Raw genomic sequence first — 26,940 nt, 5'->3', positions numbered from 1 at the left:
AGAACCAAGAGGACTAGAAGATGGAGCCCTGGCTAAGCTTAGCTAATCCAGAAATTTCACCAAAGGCTTTGCTTTATGTTTAGCTTTCCCAACCCATTTAAGGGGAGACCCAGGACAAGATACAGCCATCTCCATTTTGCATTGTTTGCTTAGGTGAGTGGCTATATGCAAGGTTCATTTAATCCTCTGGATCTGATTGGTATCTCAGCTAACTCTAGTCTATAGGAGAATAAGGGGAAACCTAAGTCCAGAGTACAGCCTCTTAGCTATGCCCACGCCATTCATACAGTGATTAGGAAGGAGGCTTTGGGAACCCAAATGGGTAACCAAAACCTGCAGTGCATGCAAGACTAAACCAAAAGAAAGATGAACCACACAAGTATGAAGGTGTTTCACAAACACAGTGCAAGCCCGATACAACAAGACTACCATCCGTGTCCACAGGCTATCCTTGCTACCTGGGGAGGAGACATCCAGGAAGGCGTGGGTGTAGGGGAGGACAGGTGGGCTGGCGCTGACCTCTATGCAGACAGCAAGGTACATGCTGCCTGCAAGGGAAGGACTCTAGGAGTGGGTGTTTCACTCAGACTACTGTTCTACCACTGCTTTGACCCTATGGTCCCTCCAGCTTGGCCAGGACACGGCCTTACCTGGCATAACTTCCCTGCCTATCTTCCCGAGGCACTGGCTACTCCCTTAGCTGTCATTTCAATGCTGGGGTCAAAAGATGCCATCACCTGCCAAGTTTTCCAGGCATAGGCTCTGATATTCCTATTTAGAATCAAGGCTACCCTTTAATTCCTGTGTCTGGGGTTCATGCAAGGATCAGTAGGTGGTGGTGGAAGAGGGGCCCTGCCTATAAAGTTTTGGGTACTGCTGTGACCCTGGATCTGGATGATAAGAGAAAGCTTGGCTATTACAACCCGCTCCTTTCTTCCTGGGGAACCAGGGCTGGACCTGCAGGCTAACCCTCTTAGGGAACAACGAGCCACGTTCTATCGGGCTCTCACTGCACAGGAAAACCGCGGACATGCTGCAGGCAGCCATACAGCCAGGAGAGCATGGCTGGGAGGCAGGGGCGGGGCCAGCACAGAGGAAGGTACCTGACTCGGTGCTCAGGTGACTGAGCTGCACATACGGGACTGGAAGCAGGATGGACACAGGAAAAGGCAGGTTAGTGATCCAAGAGTGCCAAGTGGCAACCTCGGCTGCCTAGTAAACACTGACAGAATACTTTAAGGGACAAAGTTTTATTTTAAGCTCCCAGAGAAGAGGTGAGGCTGACTGATATTTTATTACCATCTAGGATGCTTCTCTCAACTAGCCAAGGGCAACTGTTTTCCCCATACACTACCAACAGCCATCTGTTTAGGATCAGAAATGGGCTGGAAGATCAGCTGTTTCCTAGGAAAGGGATGAAAACCGGGTAGGGAAGGGACTTCTCCTCCCAGTGAGCCAGAGAGATGTGGGTGTGGGCTCGGTTGGTAGTGGCTCACAGACGGGGATGACACAGCCACTCTAGACGAGACATACACAGTCTGCCTGCCAGGCACAGGGCTGTACCCAGGGGTCAGCTGCTGCCCAGGCAGCGGTCCAATGGCCATTTACCACACTTATACCAAAGACAGGAAAAAAATCACCCTACTGGGTAAAGAGCTCTGTACCTGGGTTGAAGAGAGTTTTTCTTCTTAAAAATTCCAAGAAAGGAGCAAGTGTGAATAGTCTGTGACAAATGAGAAAGCTGAGGGGTCTCACAATACAAGAGACCAGGACAGTGGCACACAATATGGACACATCCTTGGACTCACTCTAAACTACTCTGCAAGTTCATTTCCTATTTAGTGGGGCGGATGTAACTGAGGAGATTACCCTTTTCTTCTGAAGCCTCCATTGTGTTTTTCTAGGCCAGGCATCATTACCAGCTGAGTTCAAATGCAAATTTCAGATTCACAAGTTTAGGAAAGCCTAAGTCTCAGTGGTTGAAAAGATGGACTCTGGAGTCAGACTGCTAGGGTCTGAATCATAGTTCTGCAGGTGAACTGTTATCCTAGGAAATGTGTTTATTAGTCTCTTTAAGCCTCAGTTTCTTCTTCTATAAAATGGGACTAATAACAGAACTTACCTCTTAAGGTTATAAACACAGAACGCCTGGCACAAGGCAAGTGTTTAGTAAGTGTTAGCTCACCTTATATATATATACATACAGAAGAATATTCCATCAATATTTTGTTTTTTACTTGACTTTAGGCTGGCTACCACAGAGATAAGTTATGCCCTGAGAATTGTGGGCTCCCCAGATGTCAAAATGACCCCATTATCATTAAATTTTTGCTAGAAAGAAAGTTTTGTACTACTCACTGTAGCCCATTCCCTGCAAAAAGTACTTGAAGGCCTCGGTGAGCTTTCCAGGCTAGGGGAACAAATAAGAAGGTATTAATCTTTGCACAGACAGAGAAGTAGAATCAAATGAGTGCTTTGTAAAAAAACAATCTCCTTACCTGAACTACTTGGGGTAGCCCACCACAGTCTGCCATCTAAAAAAGGAGAAAAACGTATGTACTTAAACTTAGAGGATGTGCTGAGAATCCATGAGTCTTTTCAAATAGGACAGGATTAACTTAATGTTTAACTAAAGTGTATGTTTCCTCAATGCACTCTTATACAAAGACATATCCTAACAATAACCTTGTATATAAATCTGAAAAGATTATTTACTACTTATTAGTTAGTAAGATGTACAGCCTGATTTTCAGGCCCAGGGTGAGAATTTTCCATTAAGGGTGACAGTGAAGTTACCACTACTTCACTGGTTTTGCCACTACCTTGAAGAATGCTACTCTCAGAGTCCTCAAACAGTGTGACCCTAACTTCTCAGGGTACCATGCTTTGTAAGTTCCCTCTCATCCTAATATCATCTTCATTCTTCAACTAAGTGGATGTCTCCAATCAGATGGTGATGTTGAATTTGGCCAACTCACTTTCCTCTCAAAGCTGGATTTGGTGAGGCTCTCACTTTGTAAATATTTACAGCTGGTTATTCTCACCTGTGCAAGGATTTCTAGAGTAGAGTTTTGTTAGCAAGCATTGGAATTACCTGGAAGACTCATTAAAACTCAGATTCTTGGGTTTCTGCCCTAGAGATTCTGATTTAATAGGTCTGGGGTGGGGCTCAAGAACCTGCATTTCCAATAAGCTCCCAGGTGAAGCAGATTCTGCCAATCTGCAGAAAACATGCCTTGTTTCTAAGGCATGACAGCCAACCACGGGCCTACCCTCTTCCTTCCAGCTGTTATGCATTCTGTACTCAGTATCCTGTACAGGCTGGCTGGAACTTTTCAAGAAAAAGATATAAACCATCGTTTCTATTCACTAGCATGAAAACGTTGAGGTGGGGGACTGTTATTTAGCAGATGGGAATGCTACAGAAGGCACAGGAATTTGAGGTTAACAAGAGGCAGTGCCCTAAAATTCTAATAATAATATTAGGAACAAACATTTACCCTGATTTAAGTATAAAACACACCTAACCGGTACAGGCTATATTTTCATGAAGTTTAAGAGTCAAAACCTGACATAAAACAGTTGACACACGTAGAGAGAAAATATTAAGAGCAACTATTTCCAAGCTTGATGCCTATTAAATAGTTGGAGTGGTGGGCATTTTTGCCCAGAAATAACCACATCCATGGATACTATGGAGTTCAGTTTTATGCTTTCAGAATACTGATTCAAACCTGCAGGAAAAACTATTTGAAACCATATGCTTTAAAAAACAAAACAAATAAAAAGACTTCCTATTTTGGACCAGTTCATCAACCACTTGGACCTCAGAACATTCTGCATTCTGTTGCCTCAGAGCATTAACCCCATGTTCTATTTCCAGGAACTATGGCCTACTTCTGGTGAAAGGACTTCCCTTTCAAGCCACTTCAAAGAGAAAGGGAAGAAATCATAGGTCTTTCAGGCTGAAAAAGTAGCAGGAAGCAACATAAGATCAGCACTTCAATACAGTAATCCATATTCAAATCAGTGTGTCAGGCTGAACATTTTACTACAGGCTGTAGAAAAAGCGAGGCTGACACTCTTGCCTGGGGTACAATGAATAGGGGAAGAAACTTGATAGTGATTTCAGAAATTTAATATAAGAGCTGCTCTCTATCTGCTCTAAGAGAAAGAAAATGCACCCACCCCCTTCATTAGAACATTATTGGAAGCTTCCTTACCAATACAATAGGACTTAGCATGTAAATAATTCCCTCCATCTTAATTCTCACAACATTAAATAATGCTTATGAAGTTTTTAATGACATGGGAAAATGCTCATATCAAAAGTTGAGGAAAACAGACCCAGGGCTGTAAATATTCGATGACCTTAATGATGTAAAAAGTGTATAGGAATGGGGCATCTGGGTAGTTCAGTTGGTTAAGCATCTGACTCTTGGTTTAGGCTCAGGTCATGATCTCATGGTTTGTGAGTTCGAAGCCCAGTGTCGGGATCCACACTGACAGCACGGAGCTTCCTTAGGATTCATCTCTCCCTGCTCTCTGCCCCTCCTTTGCTCGCTTTCTCTCTCTCTCTCTCTCAAATTAAATAAATAAATTTAAAAAATAAATCCACTGAAAGTGTATAGGAAAAAGACACCAATATTTTTACCAGAGGAGAACTTTCGGTGGTAGGATTATGGGTAATTTTTATTTATTTTGTTCTTTACTTTTCTCTTTTTTCCAATTATGTACAAGGAGAATATATTCAGGAAAAAGAAATTAAAAAAAAAAAAAAGAATCAGACAATCAGAGAGAGAAATTTTCTTTCTTTCTGGGCAACTATTCCAGAAATACAGTAATTTGAACCTTGTATAATTAACTTACAAATTGGCTGGCAATGAGAAAAGAAAACACCTTACCTTTAGCAAAGTTGTATTTATAGGATTCAGGCGAGAATTGCATTCAACCTTAAAAAAAAAGAGAGAGAACAATTTTATGAACCATTAGAAAAATAGGAAATAGCTTGGCACGAGAATGATCTTCCAAGATCAAAAGCTCATTTTGGAGATGGCTCAATCAGCCAAAGAAATGTCCAAAATACAAAGTAAGAGATATGTGATGCATTTTACATCTGATTATTTCTGAGTAAATCTAAAAAGTCTGGCTAATTTCATTTTCTGAATCTGTTGAGAGTATGTAAAGAACTAAATGTTCAATCTAATTTCTCCTACTGGCTACATAACTTGGGGGTTAGTTACCTATTTTAAAATGTGAATTGGACCATGGCCCTCACCAGCTGGGGTCCTGATGGCTTCCCAGCACAAATGGCCCTGACTAAGCCCTTTGCACCCCCGCTCAACCCCACCCCACAGTTTACCCCTTTCCTGTGTCCTGGGTTTGCCATTCCTCACGCCCTCTTTCCTGAGTCACAAGGTCTTTCACTGCCCCACCTAAATACTGACCACTCTATGTTCTCTTCTCTCACAGCAGTCATCATAATAAAGAATTACAACCTATGTATTTACATGTTTGGTATCGTATACTCTTAGATCCATGGAAGCAGGGACCTCAAAGAAAATGTTTTAGGGACATAATCTGCAGGTTCAGCAATGTTTTATGGCTAATTTGATCAACTAAATCTCTCCTTTTTTCTTACACATGCTTGCCAAGCACACACATAAAAACACTAAGAGCCTGGAATCTAGTGGGGGTGAAAATACATAATACAAGGCTGAAGGACATCACTTCAAAATTTCACAACTGAGCTGAGCGAGTAGAGAAGGATAAGTAGGATTTCAAGAGATAGAGTGAGAAGGGGTAGGTGTTTGAAGGCTTCCAGAGTCAAGGGAAAAGCATAAGCAAAGGACCAGGTGATGTGAAGTGGATGTGCAGAGCACGTGTGGGTTGCAGAGTAAGTGTGGTGTGAAGACGCACTGCGAAGCGAAGCAAGTCTGGGAGGCAGACTGGAGCTGACCATAGAAGGCAAGAGGCCACAGAAGGTTTCTGAGGTAAAAGGATTTGAGTTGTTTTAGGAAAGTAACCAGCAGTGGCCTGTATGACAGACTACAGAGGCAGCAAGCCAGTTAGGGAGTTATTCAAATTACCTAGGCAAGAATCAGTAATCCGGCTGAACTCTGGGGATTGCTGATGGGCAGGTATACAAAACTCTTCTACAATCAGGGGATGATTTAAAAGCCAGGATCACCAAACCAAAGTTTTGCTCTATACAAATGACAATGCAGGCAGTAATAAGCAAATGTACCAGTTTAGTACAGAATTATGCATTAACTCTGAAGGGGAGAACTTAAAAACTGGATCCCTAACTGCCAAGTATAGGTGAGAACATAGTAGATATGCAATAAATATTTTCTGGAAGAATGAGCTCCCATATCTGGATTTAATATAATAAATATGCTTTCCTTGGTTCACCACTTTGTAATTTCTACCAACTCTATAAGAATTCTCCATAGCTGGTGAGCCGAGCCAAGCACAATGGTTGGTTTTTTGACATGTCTACACTCTCTCCAGCTCCCCAAATGCAAAGACTCCATCTTACTCATTTTTGTATTCTCCACTGTATCAAGCAAATAGGGAGGAAGCTCAAAAAATGAGGCTGAATGAGTAAGTGAGCAAGAACAGTTAGCAAAAGGTACCAAAACTTGAGGAGTTCCTTCCTGCTCTTCCCTGCATGGATAGCCTTCTAACCCCTACCAATCTATGGGATAAAATGCTAGCTCTTACAAGGGAGCTACGTCTGAATCTGTCTAGAAGAAAGACTAAATCTGTCTAGAAGAGCATCTACTTTGTGGTACACACAGGCTCCTGAAATTCTTATCTATAAACACTGAAGGCGTGGAAATCATGACACAAGACCTTAGCTGTACTGGCCAATCTATATAGTCATGTAAAATTACTGGAAATGTTGCTTTAAGTCCATGCAAGTTAAAAAAAAAATTCAGTATTAGAAAATTCTGATAAGGGTATCTTCTAAAAACAACACTCTTTTCTTGTTTTAGGTTATATGTTTATGAAGAAAAAAAATTTTTAAAAGTAATCTCTACACCCAGCGTGGGGCTCAAACTCACAACCCCAAGATCAAGAGTAGCATGCTCCACCAACTGAGCCAGCCAGGCCCCCTGAATAGATGTTTTTGATAGGTATTTTTGTAGCATGTATCTCCACCTTTTAGTTAGAAAACAATGACCTTTATCAAACTGCTTCATGAAAAACTGGGATCATCACTATAACTTTGTAACACTGGGGGATTTATTTATTTATTTATTTATTTATTTATTTAATTTATTTATTTATTTATTTATTTATTTATTTGGACGTGAGCACATTTACTTCTGTGCTCAAGCCGTGCCATGTATTTTATACCAGACACAGAATGTTTTACAGGATAATTCAGGGAGGTATGAATATATCATCATATCTACTTCACCCCAGCCCCATAAACCTTGTCTATATCTACACCTCTGATTAGTTACTAGACTTCCTTTCCAAAAAGCCTTACTCCCTCATGTTTTTCTCTAAACAGGGCAGAAGTGAAGACTGTCAAAGAATACCCGGTAATCTCACACAGATACCTAAGTTACGTACACTGTAGGAAAAACAAGTGCAGACATAAAAAATGTCAACTTCATTTGTAATAAAAAAAAAAAAAACCATATTAAAACAGTGGGACACCATTTTTAACCTATCAAATTATTAATAAAATTTAAAAATCTAATGCTGGACAGGATGCTGTGAAACAGGCACTCTCATACATTGCTGATACCAACACACTGCTATCTATATCCCTTCTGAAAGCAATTTGGCAAATGTTATAAAAATTTTTGCAAAGGTTTATGATTTTTGACACATTAATTCCACTTCTAGAAATCTATCCCAGGGAAATGATCAAAAATTCATTATAGATGTTCAACAGCAACATTATTAATGGTGCAAAATCTGATATAATCAACTGGAGAATGAGGTTAAGTAAACAAAGGTACATTTACAAGACTAAATATTATACAGATATATGTACTGACTTTATAATATGGAAAAAGGCTACTAAAAATACTATCAGTAATCAGGTCCCCAAACCTTATATGTTTAGTATCACCCAGTGTATGTTAGAGGAAAAGATAATAGTTTACCTTTGGGTAACGGGATTGTGATTTTTCCTCCTGTCCTTCTACTTTTTAATTTTTTCATTTTGTCTACAATGAGCATATATTATTTTTACCAATGTGTTATGTACTTGAGGAGGAGGCAGAGGAAAGCATAAAGTCTCTCAGCAGCCTTCCAACCTGCTGATACAGTTCCAGGTGTATGGTGGCTGCAGAAGGCCGAGGCTGTCAGAAATCTGACAATAAGCAAATGGTGTTTAGTTATACTACTTGCCACGAAGTGAATGGCAGCACATAAAGCAATCAAAGGTAATAATGATCCCGTCTGATGAAATCTAGTGATTGATGAGGAATTCATTTTCCAAACTGGATAACAACGAGCAAACCCTGACACATGTAACCAGAAATGAAAGAAAAAACAAACAAACAAACAAACAAAAAAACACTAGTATTTACCAACGGTTTCTAGTGTGCCAACAGTGTGCTGTATATACATTTTACTGCATTTTTTGAAAAACATTTATTTGAGAGAGAATGGGCACATGTGAGCATGGGAGGGGCAGAGAGAGGGATAAAGAGAACCCCAAGCAGGCTCTGCACTGTTAGCAGAGTCCAACACAGGGCTTGATCCCATGAACTGTGAGTTCATGACCTGAGCTGAAATCAAGAGCTGGACGCTTAACCAACTGAGCCACCCAGGTGCCCCCATTTCATTGCGTTTTAATTTCACTTGTCTTCACAACATCAGGACATACTTACCACAGCCTCGACTGCAGGTGAACTGTCCCCTACCACCAATAGAGTAGAACACCTGAGGAAAGGCAAAGTAAGTGGTGACATTCTGCAAACAGCACTTAAACGCTACTGAATACTAAATTAGTCTATGAAAGGCAAAAATATTTAGCAACTCACTAGGGAAACTGAGGTACTTACTTTAATGTCTTCGATTTATTATCATTTTGGCCCAGCAAAGGTCTTTCAATCTCCAGGTCTCTGCGTCTAGAAAAAAAGAAGGAAGCAATACACTTTTCAGGTAAAATCATGGCAATTCAGATTATTTCCCGGTTGTGAAAACCAAAATGTTTTGAAAGGAATATGAAACTCTCTTTCCTTCACACCTGATGAGGGAAAGGGCCCTGTGCACTTTGTTCACAAGCAGTCCTCTCAGTAGCATCATGAGTGGTACAGAGCAGGAACAAGGTTCCTGGCTCAACCCTGATGGACACAGTGGGATGCTAAAAGTTTAGAGGCAACTTCAAAACTCAATGACAATGCTACTGAAATCCTCAAGTTCTAGTGTTTAATTTTCCAACTAGTTTATAGGAATAAATTCCTTAAGAAAAGGGGAACTTTTGAGGGAAAACCTGTAACTAACATAGTTTTACATGGTACTTAATAAACCTTTCTGATTTCAACTAAAAATAAGGAGGCTCTGTTATACAGAGGAAGGAGCTAGAGAGACCAAGTTCAAAATCTCTGGGTGAGTTTGGGTAAGTTACAGCTGACCCATTTTCTCAATCTTCTCCCATGTACCCAGAAAGCTGGCAGGAGCTAATATTTTTACCCTGGAAAAGCTGGTCCCAAGATAAGAATCAGGCTCTCTCAATGACTGGGGGAGACACGAAAGTAGGTTTTGGAATACCAAACAAAAGAGAATTTACTAGTGTCCATGCGCAACTTCTGCCTGATGACAAGATGTCAGCAAAGAGAAACGGAATCAAGGCCCAAGACTTCTATTCTTTCCTTCTTCTATATGTGTTTTTCTGTCTCGCCTCACACTACCTGTATGTTTCTGTGTGTATGTAACTTAGGTACTTTTTTGTCTTAAAACATCCTAAAACTACAACTGGTACTTGAATTTGCCCAAAACAGCCTTCAGTTCATGCATTCTTTTCCCCCCTCCCCCCAAGTAATCTCTACGTCCAACACGGGGCTGGAAGTTACAACCCCAAAATCAAGAGTCGCACATTCTACAAACTGAGACAGCCCCCATTCATTCTCCTTGAAAGCTGTTTTCCTATCTGTCTGAAAGCCCCTCTTTTTCTGTGGTACAACATCATGAAAGCAACCTCATTACACAACACTGGAAAAAGTAGTTTATTTCCCCTTCTACTCTCCTTCAAATGTCCATTATCTTTTTAGAACTAGTTTATACTTGTGGAGGAATAGGAAACAACTGTACCCATTATAAGAACCCAGGAAGAGCTGTAGGTTTTCTTGGTTGATATCTTGGGCAATATGCAGTCGGTAAGTTTGAATAAGGTCCAGGTTGGCCTGCAACTCTTCCTAGAACAAGTGAAAAGAGACACAGGTAAACTTCTGAGCTACAGCACAAGTGTATGTTATTTGGTTTGCATTCTCAATGCCCAAAGCCAAATCTCTCTGCTCATGATGGCAAGTGGGGCACAGGGTATGACTCTTAATCTTGGGGTTGTGAGTTCAAGCCCCATGTTGGGTGTAGAGATTACTTTAAAAAAAAAATAAATAAATAGAACGTAAGACTTCTCTTAATAGACATAAATCTTTATAATTAACTTATCTGTACTGATATAATACAAATATAATCACTGTTACATATATATATATATATATATATATATACTATCACTTAGTAATATCTATAGATTACATTCCATTTATATTTTTCAAGTTAATTTATCATTTATTTAATCTTATTACCAATACTACTAATGGTATAAAATACAAGAGAAACAAATACTTCATGCAGTGTAGTGAGTCTCCCTCCCAACCAACCATTGTCCAACGGTCTCTCTCTTGCTGGCCTTCTAGAGGTCATTAGAACAGCTGCCAGGTTCTTGTGTACACAAGCATATATGTACATATGTGTACACCTGTACACAAGCACACACACATCCAGTAATCGGTTTTAAGCAGAAGAGAAAATGTTTGCTTTGGTGGGAAGAAATGTATCAGGGATAGTGAGGAAGCCAGTTAATCCAGGGCAGTGTGTGTAAAGGTCATCATGAAATCTTGTAGAGAAATATAGATAAGGAAAATATTTGTTTGCATTCTTACTACTGTATGCATGAAGTGAGCCAAGAATACAATTGGAAACTGACCAAATGGATCAGAGTCCACCTGAAACTGAAGGGCACTAGAATCACTCTGAGAAAAGTGGTAAATGCTAAAGAAATTATAATAAAAGTAAATAACGAATGAAGCACATAGTAATTGGAGATGAAATGATCTAACCAGCTCTCCCTTAAGAGTTTAGAGAGGAACCTGAATAGCAAAATTTGAGATAAAAGAGGGAAGAAGTGATAATGGTATAAAAGGGGTAAAACTGGCTTAAGTGCTAATGGACTTCTTAGGTAAAGCTGTTATATAAAAATTGCCCCCCCCTTTTTTTTATAAAAAACACAAATCGTGGTCTGCTAGACATACCTTGCTTCTCCCCTTAAAGGATGGTAGAGATCACTCCTTACCATATGTATGTATCATATATGTAGCTGTCTCGTTTATTTATACTACCTGTTTCTCTACAACCTTAATACAAATGGCCACTCTTGCCCGTGACTCTGGGGATCATGACCTGAGCCGAAATCAAGAGTTGGACGCTCAACCAACTGAACCACCCAGGCACCCCACAAATGACCACTCTTTTTAATTTTTGCAAATTTGATAGATAAAAAGAAGATATTGCTGTGGTTTTTTCTTATTTGTGAAGGTAAGATTATTCATGTTTCTAAACCTTATTTGTTCCTATTTCAAAACAATAGAAGCAACATAAGCATTTGCTTGCTTAAATTTTATTTACAATTTTTTTTAAAGTTTATTTATTTTAGCAATATCTATGTCCAGTGTGGAGCTCAAACCCACAACCCCAAGATCAAGAGTCGCACACTCAGCTGACTGAGCCAGGTGCCCCAAGACTTTATCGTTTAAGAGCAGTTTTAGGTTCACAGCAAAATTCAAAGGAAGGCTTCTTTGTTTTGAGCAAACTACTCCTCATTCCTGGAATGATCTTCTCCCCCAGCCCAAATCTAAAATGTTGGATTTTATTTGTCCTTCAAGGCCCAGCTGGGATACCTCTGCTACCTTGAAGTCTTCCCTGATCTTCAAATCAGAAGTAAATCTTTCCTGCCTTTGAATTTCTCTAGGCCCCTCACAGTACCTCTCCTAGGGCACTCTGGCAGAGTAGAAAGAGGAAAGCTTCAGAGTTAGCACAAATCTGGCTTCAAATCTCCTCCCTCAATATGCTATTAGCTGGAAACCAATTCATACTTCATCTGTAAAGTGGGAATAATACAATTCCCATTATGAGATCATTAGATTGAATTAATATACATAGAACATCTGTAGATATTCAATGAAAGGTGGTTCTTACTACTTATCCCTTTTTACCTATGCTACAATAGCATTTCTGTATATCCTATCTCCCTACAGAGTGAACTAGAGAACAAGGGCCATATCTTACATACTTTTGTCTCTTCCACACACTTAGCATGGAATTCTGTAAACTTTGTGAACTCTTTTTTAAGGTATACAGTCAAAACCAAGCATGCTATGGGGGAGCTGGGTGACGGTCAAGGGTCCGACTTCGGCTCAGGTCATGATCTTGTGGTTCTGAGTTGGAGCCCCGTGTCGGACTCTGTGCTGACAGCCCAGAGCCTGGAACCTGTGTCGGATTCTGTGTCTTCCTCTCTCTGCCCCTCCCAACTTGTGCTCTGTCTCTGTCTCTCAAAAATAAATAAATGTTTTGGGGCGCCTGGGTGGCGCAGTCGGTTAAGCGTCCGACTTCAGCCAGGTCACAATCTCGCGGTCCGTGAGTTCGAGCCCCGCGTCAGGCTCTGGGCTGATGGCTCAGAGCCTGGAGCCTGTTTCCGATTCTGTGTCTCCCTCTCTCTCTGCCCCTCCCCTGTTCATGCTCTGTCTCTCTCTGTCCCAAAAAAAATAAATAAAAAAAAAAAAAACGTTGAAAAAAAAAATAAATAAATGTTTAAAAAAAACCCAAGCATACTATGTCTACCCACCATGTGTGAAAAGATCATAGTCTTTGAGACTTCCAATTAAAGATGCTGGACTAAAATACTGCTTTACTCTTTCCAGAAAAGTCCTAAAATTAACAGCAAAAATTTTTCTTTGTAGTCATAAACTCATAAGGACAAAGGCAACAGGAAAAGTAACAACAGCAATAACATTCTGAAAGTGGGAAAGCAGAAGGAAGACTATAATCGTTCATTTAGCAGACTCAGTAAGGTTGCTAGGCTGGCAGCAGGGAGAGTGAAAGAAGTCAGCGAACGTGTACCAAGGAGCCTAAAAAGGCTCAAGGACTGTTGGCACCAGTTCTACCTGCAAGCAGAGGGTAAAGATGGAGCTACCAAAATAAGATTAGCTCCAAGTTCTGTTAAATAAAAATGTAACATCAGGAGGACATAATAATCAAAACACACAAAGCAAAAACAAACAGAATTGAAGGGGGAAATAGAAAATTCAACAATAATAGCTGGTAACTTTAATATCTCACTTTCATTCATGGATGAATAATGAGGTAGAAGATCACAAGGAAACAGAAAACTTGAACAATACTGTAAACCACCAGACCTGACAGACACCCAGAGTACACTCTACTTAATAGAAGCAGAATGAATACACATTCTTCTCATGTGTACATGAAATAGACCACATGTAGAGACCATATGCTAGGACATAAAAAATCTCAATAAATTAAAAAAGAAATGAAATATTAAATATATCCTCTGATCACAATGGAATAAAGTTAGAAATCAGTAATAGGGAAATCTGGGAAATTAAACAAAATACTCCTAAAAAACTAATGGATCAAAGAAGAAATCACAAGGAAATTAGAAAATACTTGTTTTGTTTTGAATTAAAAACATTTTTTAAATAATTTATTTATTTTTTAATTTACATCCAAGTTAGTTAGCATATGGTACAATAATGATTTCAGGAGTAGTTTCCTTATGCCCCTTACCCATTTAGCCCATCCCCCGCCCCCACAATCCCTCCAGCAGTCCTGTTTGTTCTCTATATTTAAGAGTCTCTTATGTTTTGTCCCCTCCCTGTTATATTATTTTGTTTCCCTTCCCTTATGTTCATCTGTTTTGAAAAATATTTTTTTAATGTTTATTTATTTTTGAGAGGGTGCACTTGTACACACCCTTGGGGGAGGGGCAGAGAGAGAGGGAGACAGAGGATCTAAAGCGGGCTCTGTGCTGTGGGGCTCGAACTCATGAACTGTGAGATCATGACCTGAGCCAAAGTCAGATGCTTAACCGACTGAGCCACCCAGATGCCACAGAAAATACTTTGAGATAAATGAAACTACCAAAACTTATGGACTGCAGATAAAGTGGTATGGCAAGGGAAACTTATAGCTGTAAATGCCCAGATTAAAAAAAAAAAAGAAAGATCTCAAATCCATAACTAGCATTCCACCTTAAGAAACTACAAAAAGAGGAAACTTAAAGCAAGTAGGAGGGAAATAATAAAGATTAGAGTGGAAATAAATGAAACAGAGAATAAAAAACAGGAGAAAAATCAATAAAACAAACAACTGATTGGCTAGACTACCAAAAAAAAGAGGTAAGATTTGAATTACTTTTAAAAATAGGGAGGAAAGAGGAGACGTTATTTTCAATTTTACAGAAATACAAAGAATTATAAAGGAATATTATGAATAATTTATGCCAACAAATTGGGTAACTGAGATAAAATGGACAAATTCATAGAAAGACACAAAACACCTAAAGCATCTCAAGAGATAGACAAATTTGAATAGACCTTTAGTAAGTAAAGAGATTAAATTAGTAACATAAAAAAACATCCACAAAGAAAAGCTTTGGCCCAGATGGTGTCACTATGAATTCTGCCAAAGATTTAAAGAAGAATCAACAGCAATCCCTCCCAAACTCTTACAAAAATTAAAACAGTACTTATCAGATCATTCAAAACCTTATTATCCACCTCGCTCTTCCCTCTGAAAAGAGGACTGGGGTTCCCTCTCCCACCCAATAATTATCCATGACTGTCATTTCCGCTATAGACTTCAGTTTCCTCACCAGTAAAACATGGGGATTGAATAAGATAATGTCTAAAGTTCTTGAAGCATTGATATTCTCTGTTTATTTTGGTTTCTCTTTTCTCTGAAATTTCTATTTTTGTGAAGCCTTTCTCACACCTCATTATGTCTCTGAAGATGTTGGGTGAGGCACGTGATGTTGTCAAACATTAACAGATGGCATGCCGTTACCAGGAACAGGTGGCAGGGGAGGGGATTCTGCCTTCCCTCATCTCTTCAAATGCCAAGAGCCATTTGGCATTGAGTTAATACCTCTCCCCCAAGATTGGTCTTTGCTGGGCCACAAGCATCCCCCTCTGCACTGGACTAGGATCAGGTGAATTCTAAGGCAACCCATCTTTCCTGAGGTAAATAAAGTTTTGCTGGAAGTCAATAAATACGGCTGTCCTAGTTGGACTAGGCACTTACCTGCCCAAAGTGATGAGCCAAAATAATGTCCACAACATTGGTTGTCAAGCCTGAGAGCTAAAAAGATAAAAACGCCGAGTCAAGGGAGTTAAGCATACATAAAAATTTATCAAGCTGTCCACTTACGATTAGTCTACTTTATTGTGTACATGTCATTCTTCAACAAACTAAAGTACAGCTCAGTGTCACACATTTTCATGAGATGAGAGTTTCAAAGACACATGAAAACAAGAAACAATTCAGACAAAAATGAAGTCTCCCTTCCAGGGAAATAATATCACCTACTTTGAAACAGGTGGCTGGAAGAAATCTTGGCCATTCCTTCTTTGAAAACTTAAAACCTAGAGCTCTTGGCTATTAGCTACTTCATTCCTGCCTGTATTTCCCACATTTACACTAGATTTATGGCCAATAAGGACTGACTTAAAACTACTCCCTTCAAGTCACCCAAGAGACAAAAATGATTTTCTCTCCTCCAGTTTTTGCTCTCTTCATTTTAGGGAGTGGGAGGAAACTGCTATGTTTATAAAATGTTCTTGCGTTTGAACATTTTTCCCCTAATTTTTTCCATTTCAAAATGATGCATATCACAGTCTAATAAATGCAGCAATCTGTGCAAATCTGCAGACTGCTAGTCTATTTTCAGAAAAATTTCCAACTCAAATTATGTTGCTGATTCCCTGTAGCCTTCTTCCTTGGTTTTATGCTTAATTCCCACTGCTGACTTGGATCAGAGGTGAAGTGCTGAACTGGGGGTGCAGATGGAGAAGAGGAGATGAGGAGACAGACAAGGATATGGGAAGAGCAGGACCACATAGTCCCAGAAACAGTAAGGAAGAAAGAAGCCCAGAAATCTTCATAGGGGTTACTAATGATCCAATGTTCATAAATTAAAGATAATTAGAATTAACAACCAATCTCATTACATGTTTAATACTCATAAGATCGTTCTCAAGCTTTTAACAATTTTATTAGGTTATTACACATAATTTATTATACATTACTGAGAATGTTCAGGTCAATCTTAACATACCCATGTAATTAGACAGGAATGAGAACAAATTTTAAATAAGGTTGTAAGAAAGAATTTCCCCTGCATCTGGCAATAGCATCGTTAATACATTTCATCCAAAGTATGCAAATTTCTCTAGAACTTAAAAAGTGGAGAGAAATGGATAAATTTTTTAGAATCTACTCTACTGGCAGGTGGAATATATTTTAATTCTAGTATAGTTAACATGCAGTGTGTTATATTAGTTTCAGGTGTATAATATAATGATTCAACAATTCCATATATTACTCAGTGTTCATCACAGTAAGTGTACTCTTAATCTTATTCACCTATTTCACCCATTCCCCTTCCCATGCCACCCCCACCCCCCACTTCCCTTCTGGTAACCATCTGTTTGTTCTCTGTTAAGAGTCTATTTTTTGGTTTTTTGGTTTGTCTCTCTTTTTTTCCCTTTGTTCGTTTGTTTTGTTTCTTAAATTTCAGTAGGTGGAATATTTTAATATTTTAAAGTAATATAAAAGCAACACATGCTTATCATAGAAAATTAGGAAAATATAGAAATAAAAAAGAAAATAAATCATCTGTAATGCTACCAGCCAAAGACACAACTACTAGTAACCAATTATTTTTCCTTTTTTTTAATATAGTGGGTAAGTCTCACGTTTCTTTTTCTTTCTTTGTTTTTTTTTTAATTTTTGAGTGACAGAGAGAGACAGAGCACAATGGGGAGGGGGAGACACAGAGAGAGAGGGAGACACAGAATCTGAAGCAGGCTCCAGGCTCTGAGCTGTCAGCACAGAGTCCGATGCGGGGCTCGAACTCACAAACCGTGAGATTATGACCTGAGACAAAGTTGGATATTCAACCGCCTGAGCCACCCAGGAGCCCCTCTATTTATTTATTTTTAAAGTAATCTCTACACCCAACATGGGTCTCAAACTCACAATCCCAAGATCAGGAGTCGGATCTTCTACTGACAAGCCAGCCAGGTGCCCCAAATTACTTTCCCTCTTTTCGTATGCATATCTACGTAACAAAATTGGGACATATATAGTTTCATCTATTTTTTAAGTATTGAGAAATTTCTCATTTCTTTAAATAACCAAATAAATTTTTGGTTGCAGGATATTCCATTCTATGGTTGTGTCACAATTTTATGGCTCTACAGTATTGGTACTTAGGTTGTTTCCATCTTTTTGCCCTATGCTTTAATGAATATTTTGGCTCTGTGATTTCCTAGCTGTGACCTTAAGCAAATGGCTTAATTTCTCTGTGGGATAAGAATAGGACCACTTCACTGGGCTGTCCTGAAAATGAAAAATTTAAACATAGAGAAAACATTTAAGAATAGTGCCTGCTATGTAGCAAATACTAGACATGTATTAGATTCTTAAGAAATTATTATCCTTCTATTTAAATCTTTGTAGATATCACTACTTATCCTTCAGATAAGTTCCTAGATATTGAATTACTGGATCTCATGGTTGAGTACCAATAAAGGTTCTTAATACATGTGACAAGCTGGGGAGTGGTATTTTGGAGCCTATCTCCAGTGGTGGATCAGAATGAACATTTATGGCAAGTTAAAAATACTCAGAAGCAGATATTTATTTAAAAATGAGATTGTTACATTAGGCATCTTTTAGCAAGTAATGAAAGCTTGGGTTATTTCTTCTCTGGAAAACTTTATAACATCATTGATTTAGTCTAAACCTCATAGTTTTATTTATTTATTATATGTATTTTCAGTGTTTATTTATTTTGAGAGACAGAGACAGAGATAGAAAAGCAGGGGAGGAGCAGAGAGAGTGGGGAGAGAGAGAAATTCAAGCAGGCTCCATGCCATCAGTGCAGAGCCTGACACAGGGCTTGATCTCACAAATCTTGAGATCATGACCTGATCCAAAATCAAAAGTTGGATGCTTAACTGCCTGAGCCATCCAGGTGCCCCCAAACCTCATAGTTTTAGGTTAAAATAACATACAAATAACATTTGTACTTTGGTAGGGAAAAATGTTTCAAAACTGCTTCCTTTTCTAACCTAAAAACAGCAAATGACCTTTTCAGCACAGATCATTTCAATGCAAATGTTATTTAATAATATGCTTTTACCCTTATTCCCTCTTTTCACTCTGGTTGTTGCCGGGATTGTTTATATTTGTAAAGTCATTAGCATGTACTCCTGTAGATTCCTATCTCCTTGAACAGATTTTAGATAACACTCTATCTAAATAGCAAATGCCACGTAGATAGCAAGTATCTTCATTTTTTCAGATGGCACACATCTTCAATCCCACCAATCTTTGGGAGCAGTGGCATGGACAAGTTATTTGCGGTTTAGTGAAGAGGTTCATTCATTCATTCGTTTCACTCATGAAAACAGTGAACATGAAAACCAAAGATTGGGAGAAGATATTTACATGTATCCACCAAAGGATTCAGACACAAAATGTAGAAAGAACTCTTACAGATCAATAAAAAAAAGACTAGCAACCCGATTAAGGGGGAAAAAAAGGCAAAAGACTTGACCAGTCACTTCCTTAGAGGATACTGAAATGGCCACTAAGTTTTAGAAAAGGTGCTCTGTCTGGCATCATAGGCCCTGAGGGAAATGCAAATTAAAACCCGGCATTATTTCCCCATAAGCATTGTTTAAAATAAGAAAGATGGTATAATTAAAAATTGGTTTTTAATAACTAAACCTATTTTGCTGATGGGTACCATATAGAAACAAGCTAGTATTACAAATAAAACTGCTCATCTTTTACAAAAATTAAAATGACTTTCAAATGTTAGGGAAGAGGTGGAACAACTGGAACTTTCACGTATTGCTGGTGTGTAAACTGGCCAAACACTGTGGAACACTGTCCGTATCTACCAAAGCTAAATATACAGCTGCCTTATGACCCATCAATTCCACTCCTAGAGACCCAGGAGAAATGAATGTGTACGTCTATGGAGAGACAGGTAAAAGAATGTGCACAGGAACTTTACTCATAATAACCAAATAACAAACAACTTATTTTGTGTATTTACACCATAGACTACTAAACAAGAATTAAAAGAACTACCATTACACACAACATGAAAAAGAATCACTATGAATGAAAGAAGCCAGATACAAAAGAATACATATTCTATCATTCTAATTATATGAAGTTTAAGAATAGAAAAAACCAATCTATGGTGATAGAAGTCAGAAAACAGTTGTGTCTGGGAAGGAGAAGAAGTATTAATTAAAGCAAAGGCATAAGGGAATCCTTGGAGCTGGAAATATTCTGCATATTGATGGGGTGGCAATTATATATGCACACATTCATGAAATTATATACTTAAAACTTTTTGCCTTTGACTGTATACACTTCAGTGAAAAAATAAAAATAAAAATAAGACATTTTGAGAGGGGACCGAGAGATGACCCAATGAATACCATTTAGTGCTTACTTTGGAAGCTGCCCAGTCAATCCAGCCTTTAGCACAAGGGTCAACGTTAATGAGCACAAGGCCTTCCACGAGTTCTGGATGATTGAGCTGAAATAGACAAAGACAACAGTTTGAAAGTTCCACTCCCAGCATTCTTCTATAAACACTGGAGCATGGTTAATCAATTCTTATGTATTATGCCATAATGCCTCAGATTTGAAAGTAAGACTTCAGAGAGGTGCTAGGTGCAGAATATTTGGGAAAATTGCTCTTTAAGTCTGACTTAACATCTGGAAAACCAGTTCCTTAAAATGCTATGAAATGATCTTGCCTGGCAAGGATCTGTGAGGAGACATGATATTTATTTCCTCATCAGAGGAAGGCACCTGGTAGTATCTCTGCAGTTGTTTAGCTCATGGTGGGTTCTCCCTGCTGGGAAAGTACCCTTGGAATTACTTGGCATAAGGGGCTGCTGAGGCTTAGACTGGAGAATTTCACATTCATATAGCCTTGACCCCAATAGGAGCTTCTTACGTTTTTTTTTGTTTTTTGTTCTTCCCCCAGAAAGCACCTGAATGGGTGATACCACCCTACCCCAAAAGACTGTCCTATCACCCAGGAGGCATCTGAAAAACATTTCTTTAAAAAAATTTTTTTTAGATTTATTAAAAAAATTTTTTTTAATGTTTTTATTTACTTTTGAGAGACAGAGAGAGAGAGAGACAGACAGACAGAGCATGAGCAGGGGAGGGGGAGAGAGAAAGGAAGACACAGAATCTGAAGAAGGCTCCAGGCTCTGAGTTGTCAGCAAAGAGCCTGATGCGGAGCTCAAACTCGTGAACTGTGAGATCATGACCTGTGTCGAAGTTGGACGCTTCACTGACTGAGCCACCCAGATGCCCCTTTTAGATTTTATTTTCAAATAATCACTACACCCATCGTGGGGTTTGAACTTACAACCCCAAGATCAAGAGTCACAAGCTCTACTGACTAAGCCAGTCAGGCACCCTTAAGTAAGTAAGTAAGTAAGTAAGTTAGAGTGTGTGTGAGAGTGAGCACACACAAGTGTGCACAGGGGAGGAGCAGAGGGAGAGGGAGAGAGAGAATTTTCAGCAGACTCCACACCCAGTGTGGGCTTGATCTCATAACCGTGAGATAATGAATGACCTGAGCGGAAATCAAGAGTTGGATGCTTAACCAAATGAGCCACCCAGGCACCCACCCTGAAAAAATTTCTTAATTTCTGTTTCTTAAATAGAAATCAACACAGACATTTCTATTTACACTCAAAACTCTCCAGTTTACTTCCTTTCCCTCTGATTACACTGATTATGCTCACTATAGAAAATCTGATAAACAGAAATTACAAAAATTAGGAAATAAAAACTTGTATTATCTAACCACACAACATCAGTCCCTGTTAATTAATATTTTGGTATACTTCCCTCTAGTCCTTTCCTATGTCTATCACAAACTATGGTGAATCTGTATTTTAATTTTTTTGTTAATGTTACAGTATATGTGAATCACATATCATTACAAACTCTTCTTATAAAATTTTAATGGCTTCACAAAATTCCATACATGTTCTCTAAGACTTACTTTTTATTGATGATACCCTGCCCTCATTCGTGATTTTTCAGGTACTGTAAGTACAAAACAGGGCTTTCTACAAACCTTTTTCTGTTGTTGACAGAATTTACAGAAAAACTGACATAAGACCCACAGTAGTACCTGGTCACTAACAAAGCAGTAGAGCTGTGACCTAGGCAGTGCCTCAAGGGTAGCAGGACTAATCCTCTGTACTTACTGCAAATCTGCTGAGGATGTAAGCTCCAGCTCCAACTCCAATCCCAATGATGCTTTTCAGACTGTGAAAGGGGACATACCAACACTGATAAGATTAACTCACTTGGAGGGGACATGGCATAATGGAAAAAATACAACTGGGTTCAAATCTGGCTCTGATGCTTACTGCGTTCTAGAAGCTGGTCAAGTTTTTTTTAACTTTCTGAGCCTCAGTTCCCAATCTATAAAAGGATATAACCACCTATTTCTAAGTTGATTTTAAGGGTTAAGTGAAATATGACTAAAACCTGGAGTCATTCTAATAGCTCCCTCTCCTATCACCTCAATTTTCAACCTAACAGTAAGTCCAAAGAGTCTACCTCCAACATATTTCCATCTATCTCTATATACTTCACTCCAGCACCAGGCATTCAGTATCTAGTCGTCTCTTGCCTGACTGCTGTAATAGTTTAATGGTCTCCTGCTTTTTCTTTTTTACTCTTCTCCAACTCATTCTCCCCACAGCTAGACTAATTCTTTTTTTTATTAAAAAAATTATTTTTAACATTTATTTATTTTTGAGAGACAGCGACAGAGAAGGAGCAGGGGAGGGGCAGAGAGAGAGGGAGGCACAGAATCTGAAGCAGGCTCCAGACTCTGAGATGTCAGCACAGAGTCTGACACGGGGCTCAAACCCACGAACCGTGAGATCATGACCTGGGCCAAAGCCTGACACTTAACCGACTGAGCCACCCAGGCACCTCTAGAGTAATCCTTTTAAAAAATATAAACAGCTTTACTGAAATGCAATTTAATACCTAGAGTGACCATTTAAAAGACTAAACTGAAAAAAAAAAGGCAAAATTAATGCACATTCTTATCTAACCCATTTTTAAATTCTATACCTGAAAGAAAAAAAAAAGACTAAATTGGGTATCACTCCCCTACTTAAAACTTTTCAGTATTTTTTTTTGTCTTTTGAATAAAATCCCCAATTCTTACCTGATCTGTGAGACTATGTAATTGGGTTCTTGTCTATTTCTCAAATTTCATTTCATGCCTTTCTCCTACTTGCTCATTTGGTCCAGGACTTCTGGAAATATTATTCCTTCTGTCTGGAATCCTCTTGCCCTGGCTCTCTGTCTAGGTACTGGCCTAGACATGTTCTTAGAGAGGCATTGCTCAACTAGCCTTATCTCTGTAAACCTAGCCCTTCTCTAAGGCATCACCCTCACTGACTTCTCTTACAACACTTTAGTTGTGATTATTTGCTTATTTGTTGTTAATTATTCCTCCCACTAAAATGTAAGTAGGCTCTGTGAGGACAGTGACTATTCCATTTGTTCACCATCGTAGTCCCTAGATCAGACACATGGTAGAAATTCAATAAACACTGTGTTAAGGAACTGCAGAATGAACCTACCTTAAGTGGGTAAGAACAGGAGGCAGCATTTCAGCCAACTCATCCATTGTGGGGTACTGGTACCTGAAATCCAGAAGGATACCTCCTGAATTAGAATGCACCCACATTTCCCAATCATAAGAACAGCCAGAAGAGTATGGGGTTCTTAGAGAAAAGCATTCCCTTTACCAAAGGCAGAAAGGAGATGATGTGTGGAAATGACTGTGACATGCTGTGTCTCTCTCTAAGACTTCCATGCTGAGAAGAAAGGAGAAGAATCTATGTGTTTCTATTTTCTAAAGGGCAGTCTCTGGGACTAGAAGAAGCCATTTGAACAGAACAGGTAATATGGCTCTCTCTGAAGGCATTTCCAAATCCCTAACAATCACTTCAACTGGGATTGAGGCTCAGCAAACTTCCAGCAATAACAGCCAATTGAGGAGGTGGCTTTTGGTCTGCGGCTTATAATCAGGCAGCTAAAGGCAAAAATAAACAAAGCTTTACTGGGCCTAACCACATTGGACCCTTGTCTATTTCTCAAATTTCACTTCATGCCTTTCTCCTACTTGCTCATTTGGTCCAGGGCTTCTGGAAATATCATTCCATATCCTAGACTCCTCATCATGAATGCTGATTTGTTTTACTTAGACATAAGATAATGTGGTTACTTTATTGCTTTTGAATTTGGTGTATGATATGAACTACATGATCCTAAGATGGTCAAGCAAGGCCAGGAGCCGATTCAGACTAGGAACCCAAGAAAAGAAGGGAGCATCCATAAAGATTACAGAATCAAAGATGGAAAGAGACCTTAAGACAATCCAGGATCTACTCTATATGTGACAGGGGAATCAGCCTGCCTCTGCCTGAAACACTTTTTAAGTGATGGAGTGCTGTTGAGCCATTTGTACACAAAACAGAAAAAAGGAACCAGATATAAATCTTGTTGGATATAAATTGGTCATTGGTCAATTTGCATCTGAGAGACAGAACAGCCCGCACATGTCAATAACATGGATTCTGGAGCCAGACTGCCTCAGTTAAAATTCCAGCTCTGCTACGTATTTGTTATGTGATCTTGGCAAAGTTACTTAATATCCCTGGGCCTCAGTTTCCTCGCCTGTACAGCAAGAATAATAGTAAATCTATCCCATAGTTCTGTGAGGGTTAAATGACTTAACAGATATGAAGCGTTTAAAGCAATGTCAGGAATGCTGTTTAAGTCCAATGTAAGTGTTGGTTATTTTTTACCTGCAATGGTCTATTTCACATCAGTCCCTGGCAGAGGCAGCTCTGGAGAGGAGTCAAGGGAAAGGGGAAGAATCTGTAATTTCACAGCTTGTGCTTTCACTCCCCCTTCCAAGGTCTCTTCCGTAATTACAATGTCCATGGAAGAGTGAGGGAGACTGTGGTTCCACCATGCAAAGCAGGTTTAGCATGAGGCCAAGAGCTCCAAGTCCAGTCAAAATGCATCTCTATTTGACAGGGCAGCTTCTCAGAATAAATGCTTACAAAAATATTCAAATTCCCATCACTAGACTGGGAGGTGAGGTTGGGGAGGTGCTCCCAGGAAGTACAGATGGATTGGAATTTGTTCTAGGTAGTTGGAAGTTTTAGGGAGGGACACAGAAATGACATTTTAAAAAGATGAGGAAGGGGACAGATAAAAGACAGTGACATGTGGGTGTTTCAGACACTTAAGCCTTGCAATTACAAGGTGACAGATTCCCATCTATGGAGAACCATTCCTGGACATAGGAAAATATGCAGTTTCCCTCAACAGATTGTATGCAACAGTCCTCTCAGAGCAAGGAAAGAAAGAGGATAGTTGGTTGATAAGTATAACCACAGCCTGTGCTAAAATCAACAGGAGAAATCAATGCTACTTCTCCCACTGTAGCTCAATCATTTGCTCTTCTGAATGCATGGCTTCTAGAAGGTCTTGCTTGTGGCCTTACCCTGTTGGGAAAGAAGGTGCACCTTCCTGCTGGCCTGGGGCATCCACATGACAGACAGCAAAGTGCTGGGTGATCTCTTGCATATCCTCAAAGTTAAAAAATGCATTGAAACAGGATTTATCTGCAAGAATAAAAATACTCATAAGTCACAGACTCTCTCTCTCCCCAATTTTCAACGGAGTGTCCATACAGTCCTCTTCATTTCTCTCCAGTTTTCTTCAACTCAATTAATTCCATATCATTGTCCTCTTTCACTCCTTTTATTCAATGTTCCACCAAAATGAGGTGTCAGAACAATGTGATTCAAGCTGCCCTAAAGGCTGAATACCAGACATCCCAATGACCTGAAAACGACACTGAATTCTCAATTCTACAGTGTCTAAAAAATGGAAACCAATTCTGGTATTGCACAAAATAATCTTGCACCCATCATGCTGTCATTTCTCATGTACCTTATTCCCCCATCTGACACAGAGACACTGACTATATTCCAAGAATGTGGCTAGAGTAAATATCCTGGGCTACTCACATTCACCATGTGGAAGACTGTCCCTTGGAAAAATTGCTGCAGTGTAGAGATGGGCTGCTGCTTTAATTTCTACCCTGTTAGTATAACTGCTTAAATCACTTCTCATGCTTAAGGGGCTACAAAAGCTCCAGCACTAAACTGTAGCCTCAAATAAATGTAGGCCACCTCTGAAAGCCAGAGAAGCATGGGAGAAAAACATACACATGTACAGGCTCTGAGCCTGTGGCTAGAGCCAGAATCTTATACTATCTAGAGAAGTCCACTTAAAATCACTGATGACAGGCTATAGGAAGAACACTTTCACTAATTCATTGAAGGGCTCACAACAAAGTTAAGTTGAAAAAAACCAAAGAAGTATAGACTTAAACAAAACAAACAACTGATTTCTATTCTACTCTTTTTTTTTTTAAAGACACACTTTATTATTTTTTTTTTTTTTTAAGTAAGCTCTATGCCCAACGTTGGGCTTGAACTCATGACCCTGAGATCAAGAGCTGCATGCTCTATTGACTGAGCCAGCCAAGCGCCTCTCAGTTCTGCCCTTAACCAGTTCATCCTTTACCAGTTAAGACACAAAGGTGAGATATAATTCCGTATCCCCCAAACGCATTTTCCTGCACACTTCCCAGACACTTCAACCCTGCATTAATATGTGTAACAATGAGGAGGGAAGGTTAAGCCAGAGAGGAGAAAACCTGTGCTCTGTTAGAATACTGGGGTTTCTTCTTTTTAAAAATAAATATACAAAGATTAATTATTATAATAAAAAAGGAAGGTATAAAATCAAATACATACGATTGAGGCCAATGTCATGATATGTCAGAATAACTGGTCTGTTTCCCTTTGGGAGGCCTCTGATGGTGACGTGAACCACACCGTGAGTTGTTTCTATGTCATGTTCCTGTAACAAGACAATGTATTGTCTCAGCAAAGGCAGAATGTACTTCCCAGATGGCTGAAGTTCCACAATACCTATTTATTGCTATTTCTCACTAGCTGGGGCAGGATATATCACTGAACCATAAGCACACTGGAGACATGTTATACTATATAGCATATTCCTACTTTCTAATTCCTTCCAGATAAACTAACAAATGAGGGGAAAAATACATCTTCTCATCCACAAAGCTTACTATCTTTTTTTTTTTTTTTTAAGTTTATTTATTTTAGAGTGTGCAGGGGCGAGGCAGGGAGAGGGAGAGAGAGAATCCCCAGCAGGCTCAGTGCTGCCAGGAAAGAGTCCCACATGGGGCTC

The 26,940-nt window shown here is 39.2% G+C and overlaps 1 protein-coding gene across 4 annotated transcripts in view; it reads right to left on the bottom strand.

Annotated features, from left to right (window-relative positions):
• The window catches only part of NDRG3 (NDRG family member 3), a 68,514-nt gene that overhangs the window by 1,616 nt on the left and 39,958 nt on the right, over positions 1–26,940 (bottom strand). For 2 of the 4 annotated variants that reach the window (XM_030309661.1, XM_030309662.1), the window contains 13 exons: positions 26,481–26,586; positions 25,157–25,277; positions 23,220–23,282; positions 21,819–21,879; positions 20,030–20,116; positions 15,574–15,630; positions 10,285–10,388; positions 9,036–9,101; positions 8,862–8,913; positions 4,905–4,952; positions 2,499–2,534; positions 2,359–2,410; positions 1,104–1,142 (listed from right to left, as the gene is read on the bottom strand). In XM_030309661.1, coding sequence (XP_030165521.1) covers positions 1,104–1,142; positions 2,359–2,410; positions 2,499–2,534; positions 4,905–4,952; positions 8,862–8,913; positions 9,036–9,101; positions 10,285–10,388; positions 15,574–15,630; positions 20,030–20,116; positions 21,819–21,879; positions 23,220–23,282; positions 25,157–25,277; positions 26,481–26,586 — 892 coding nt within the window. The remainder of the gene's footprint in view (positions 1–1,103; positions 1,143–2,358; positions 2,411–2,498; positions 2,535–4,904; positions 4,953–8,861; positions 8,914–9,035; positions 9,102–10,284; positions 10,389–15,573; positions 15,631–20,029; positions 20,117–21,818; positions 21,880–23,219; positions 23,283–25,156; positions 25,278–26,480; positions 26,587–26,940) is intronic. The other 2 variants (XM_030309664.2, XM_030309663.1) reach the window with 1 other exon arrangement.

The sequence above is a fragment of the Lynx canadensis genome, chromosome A3 (assembly GCF_007474595.2).
Source record: "Lynx canadensis isolate LIC74 chromosome A3, mLynCan4.pri.v2, whole genome shotgun sequence".
In the NCBI taxonomy this organism is placed as follows: Eukaryota; Metazoa; Chordata; class Mammalia; order Carnivora; family Felidae; genus Lynx; species Lynx canadensis.
Note: the sequence above shows the minus strand (reverse complement) of the source record. Positions and strands in the feature narration are given on the sequence as shown.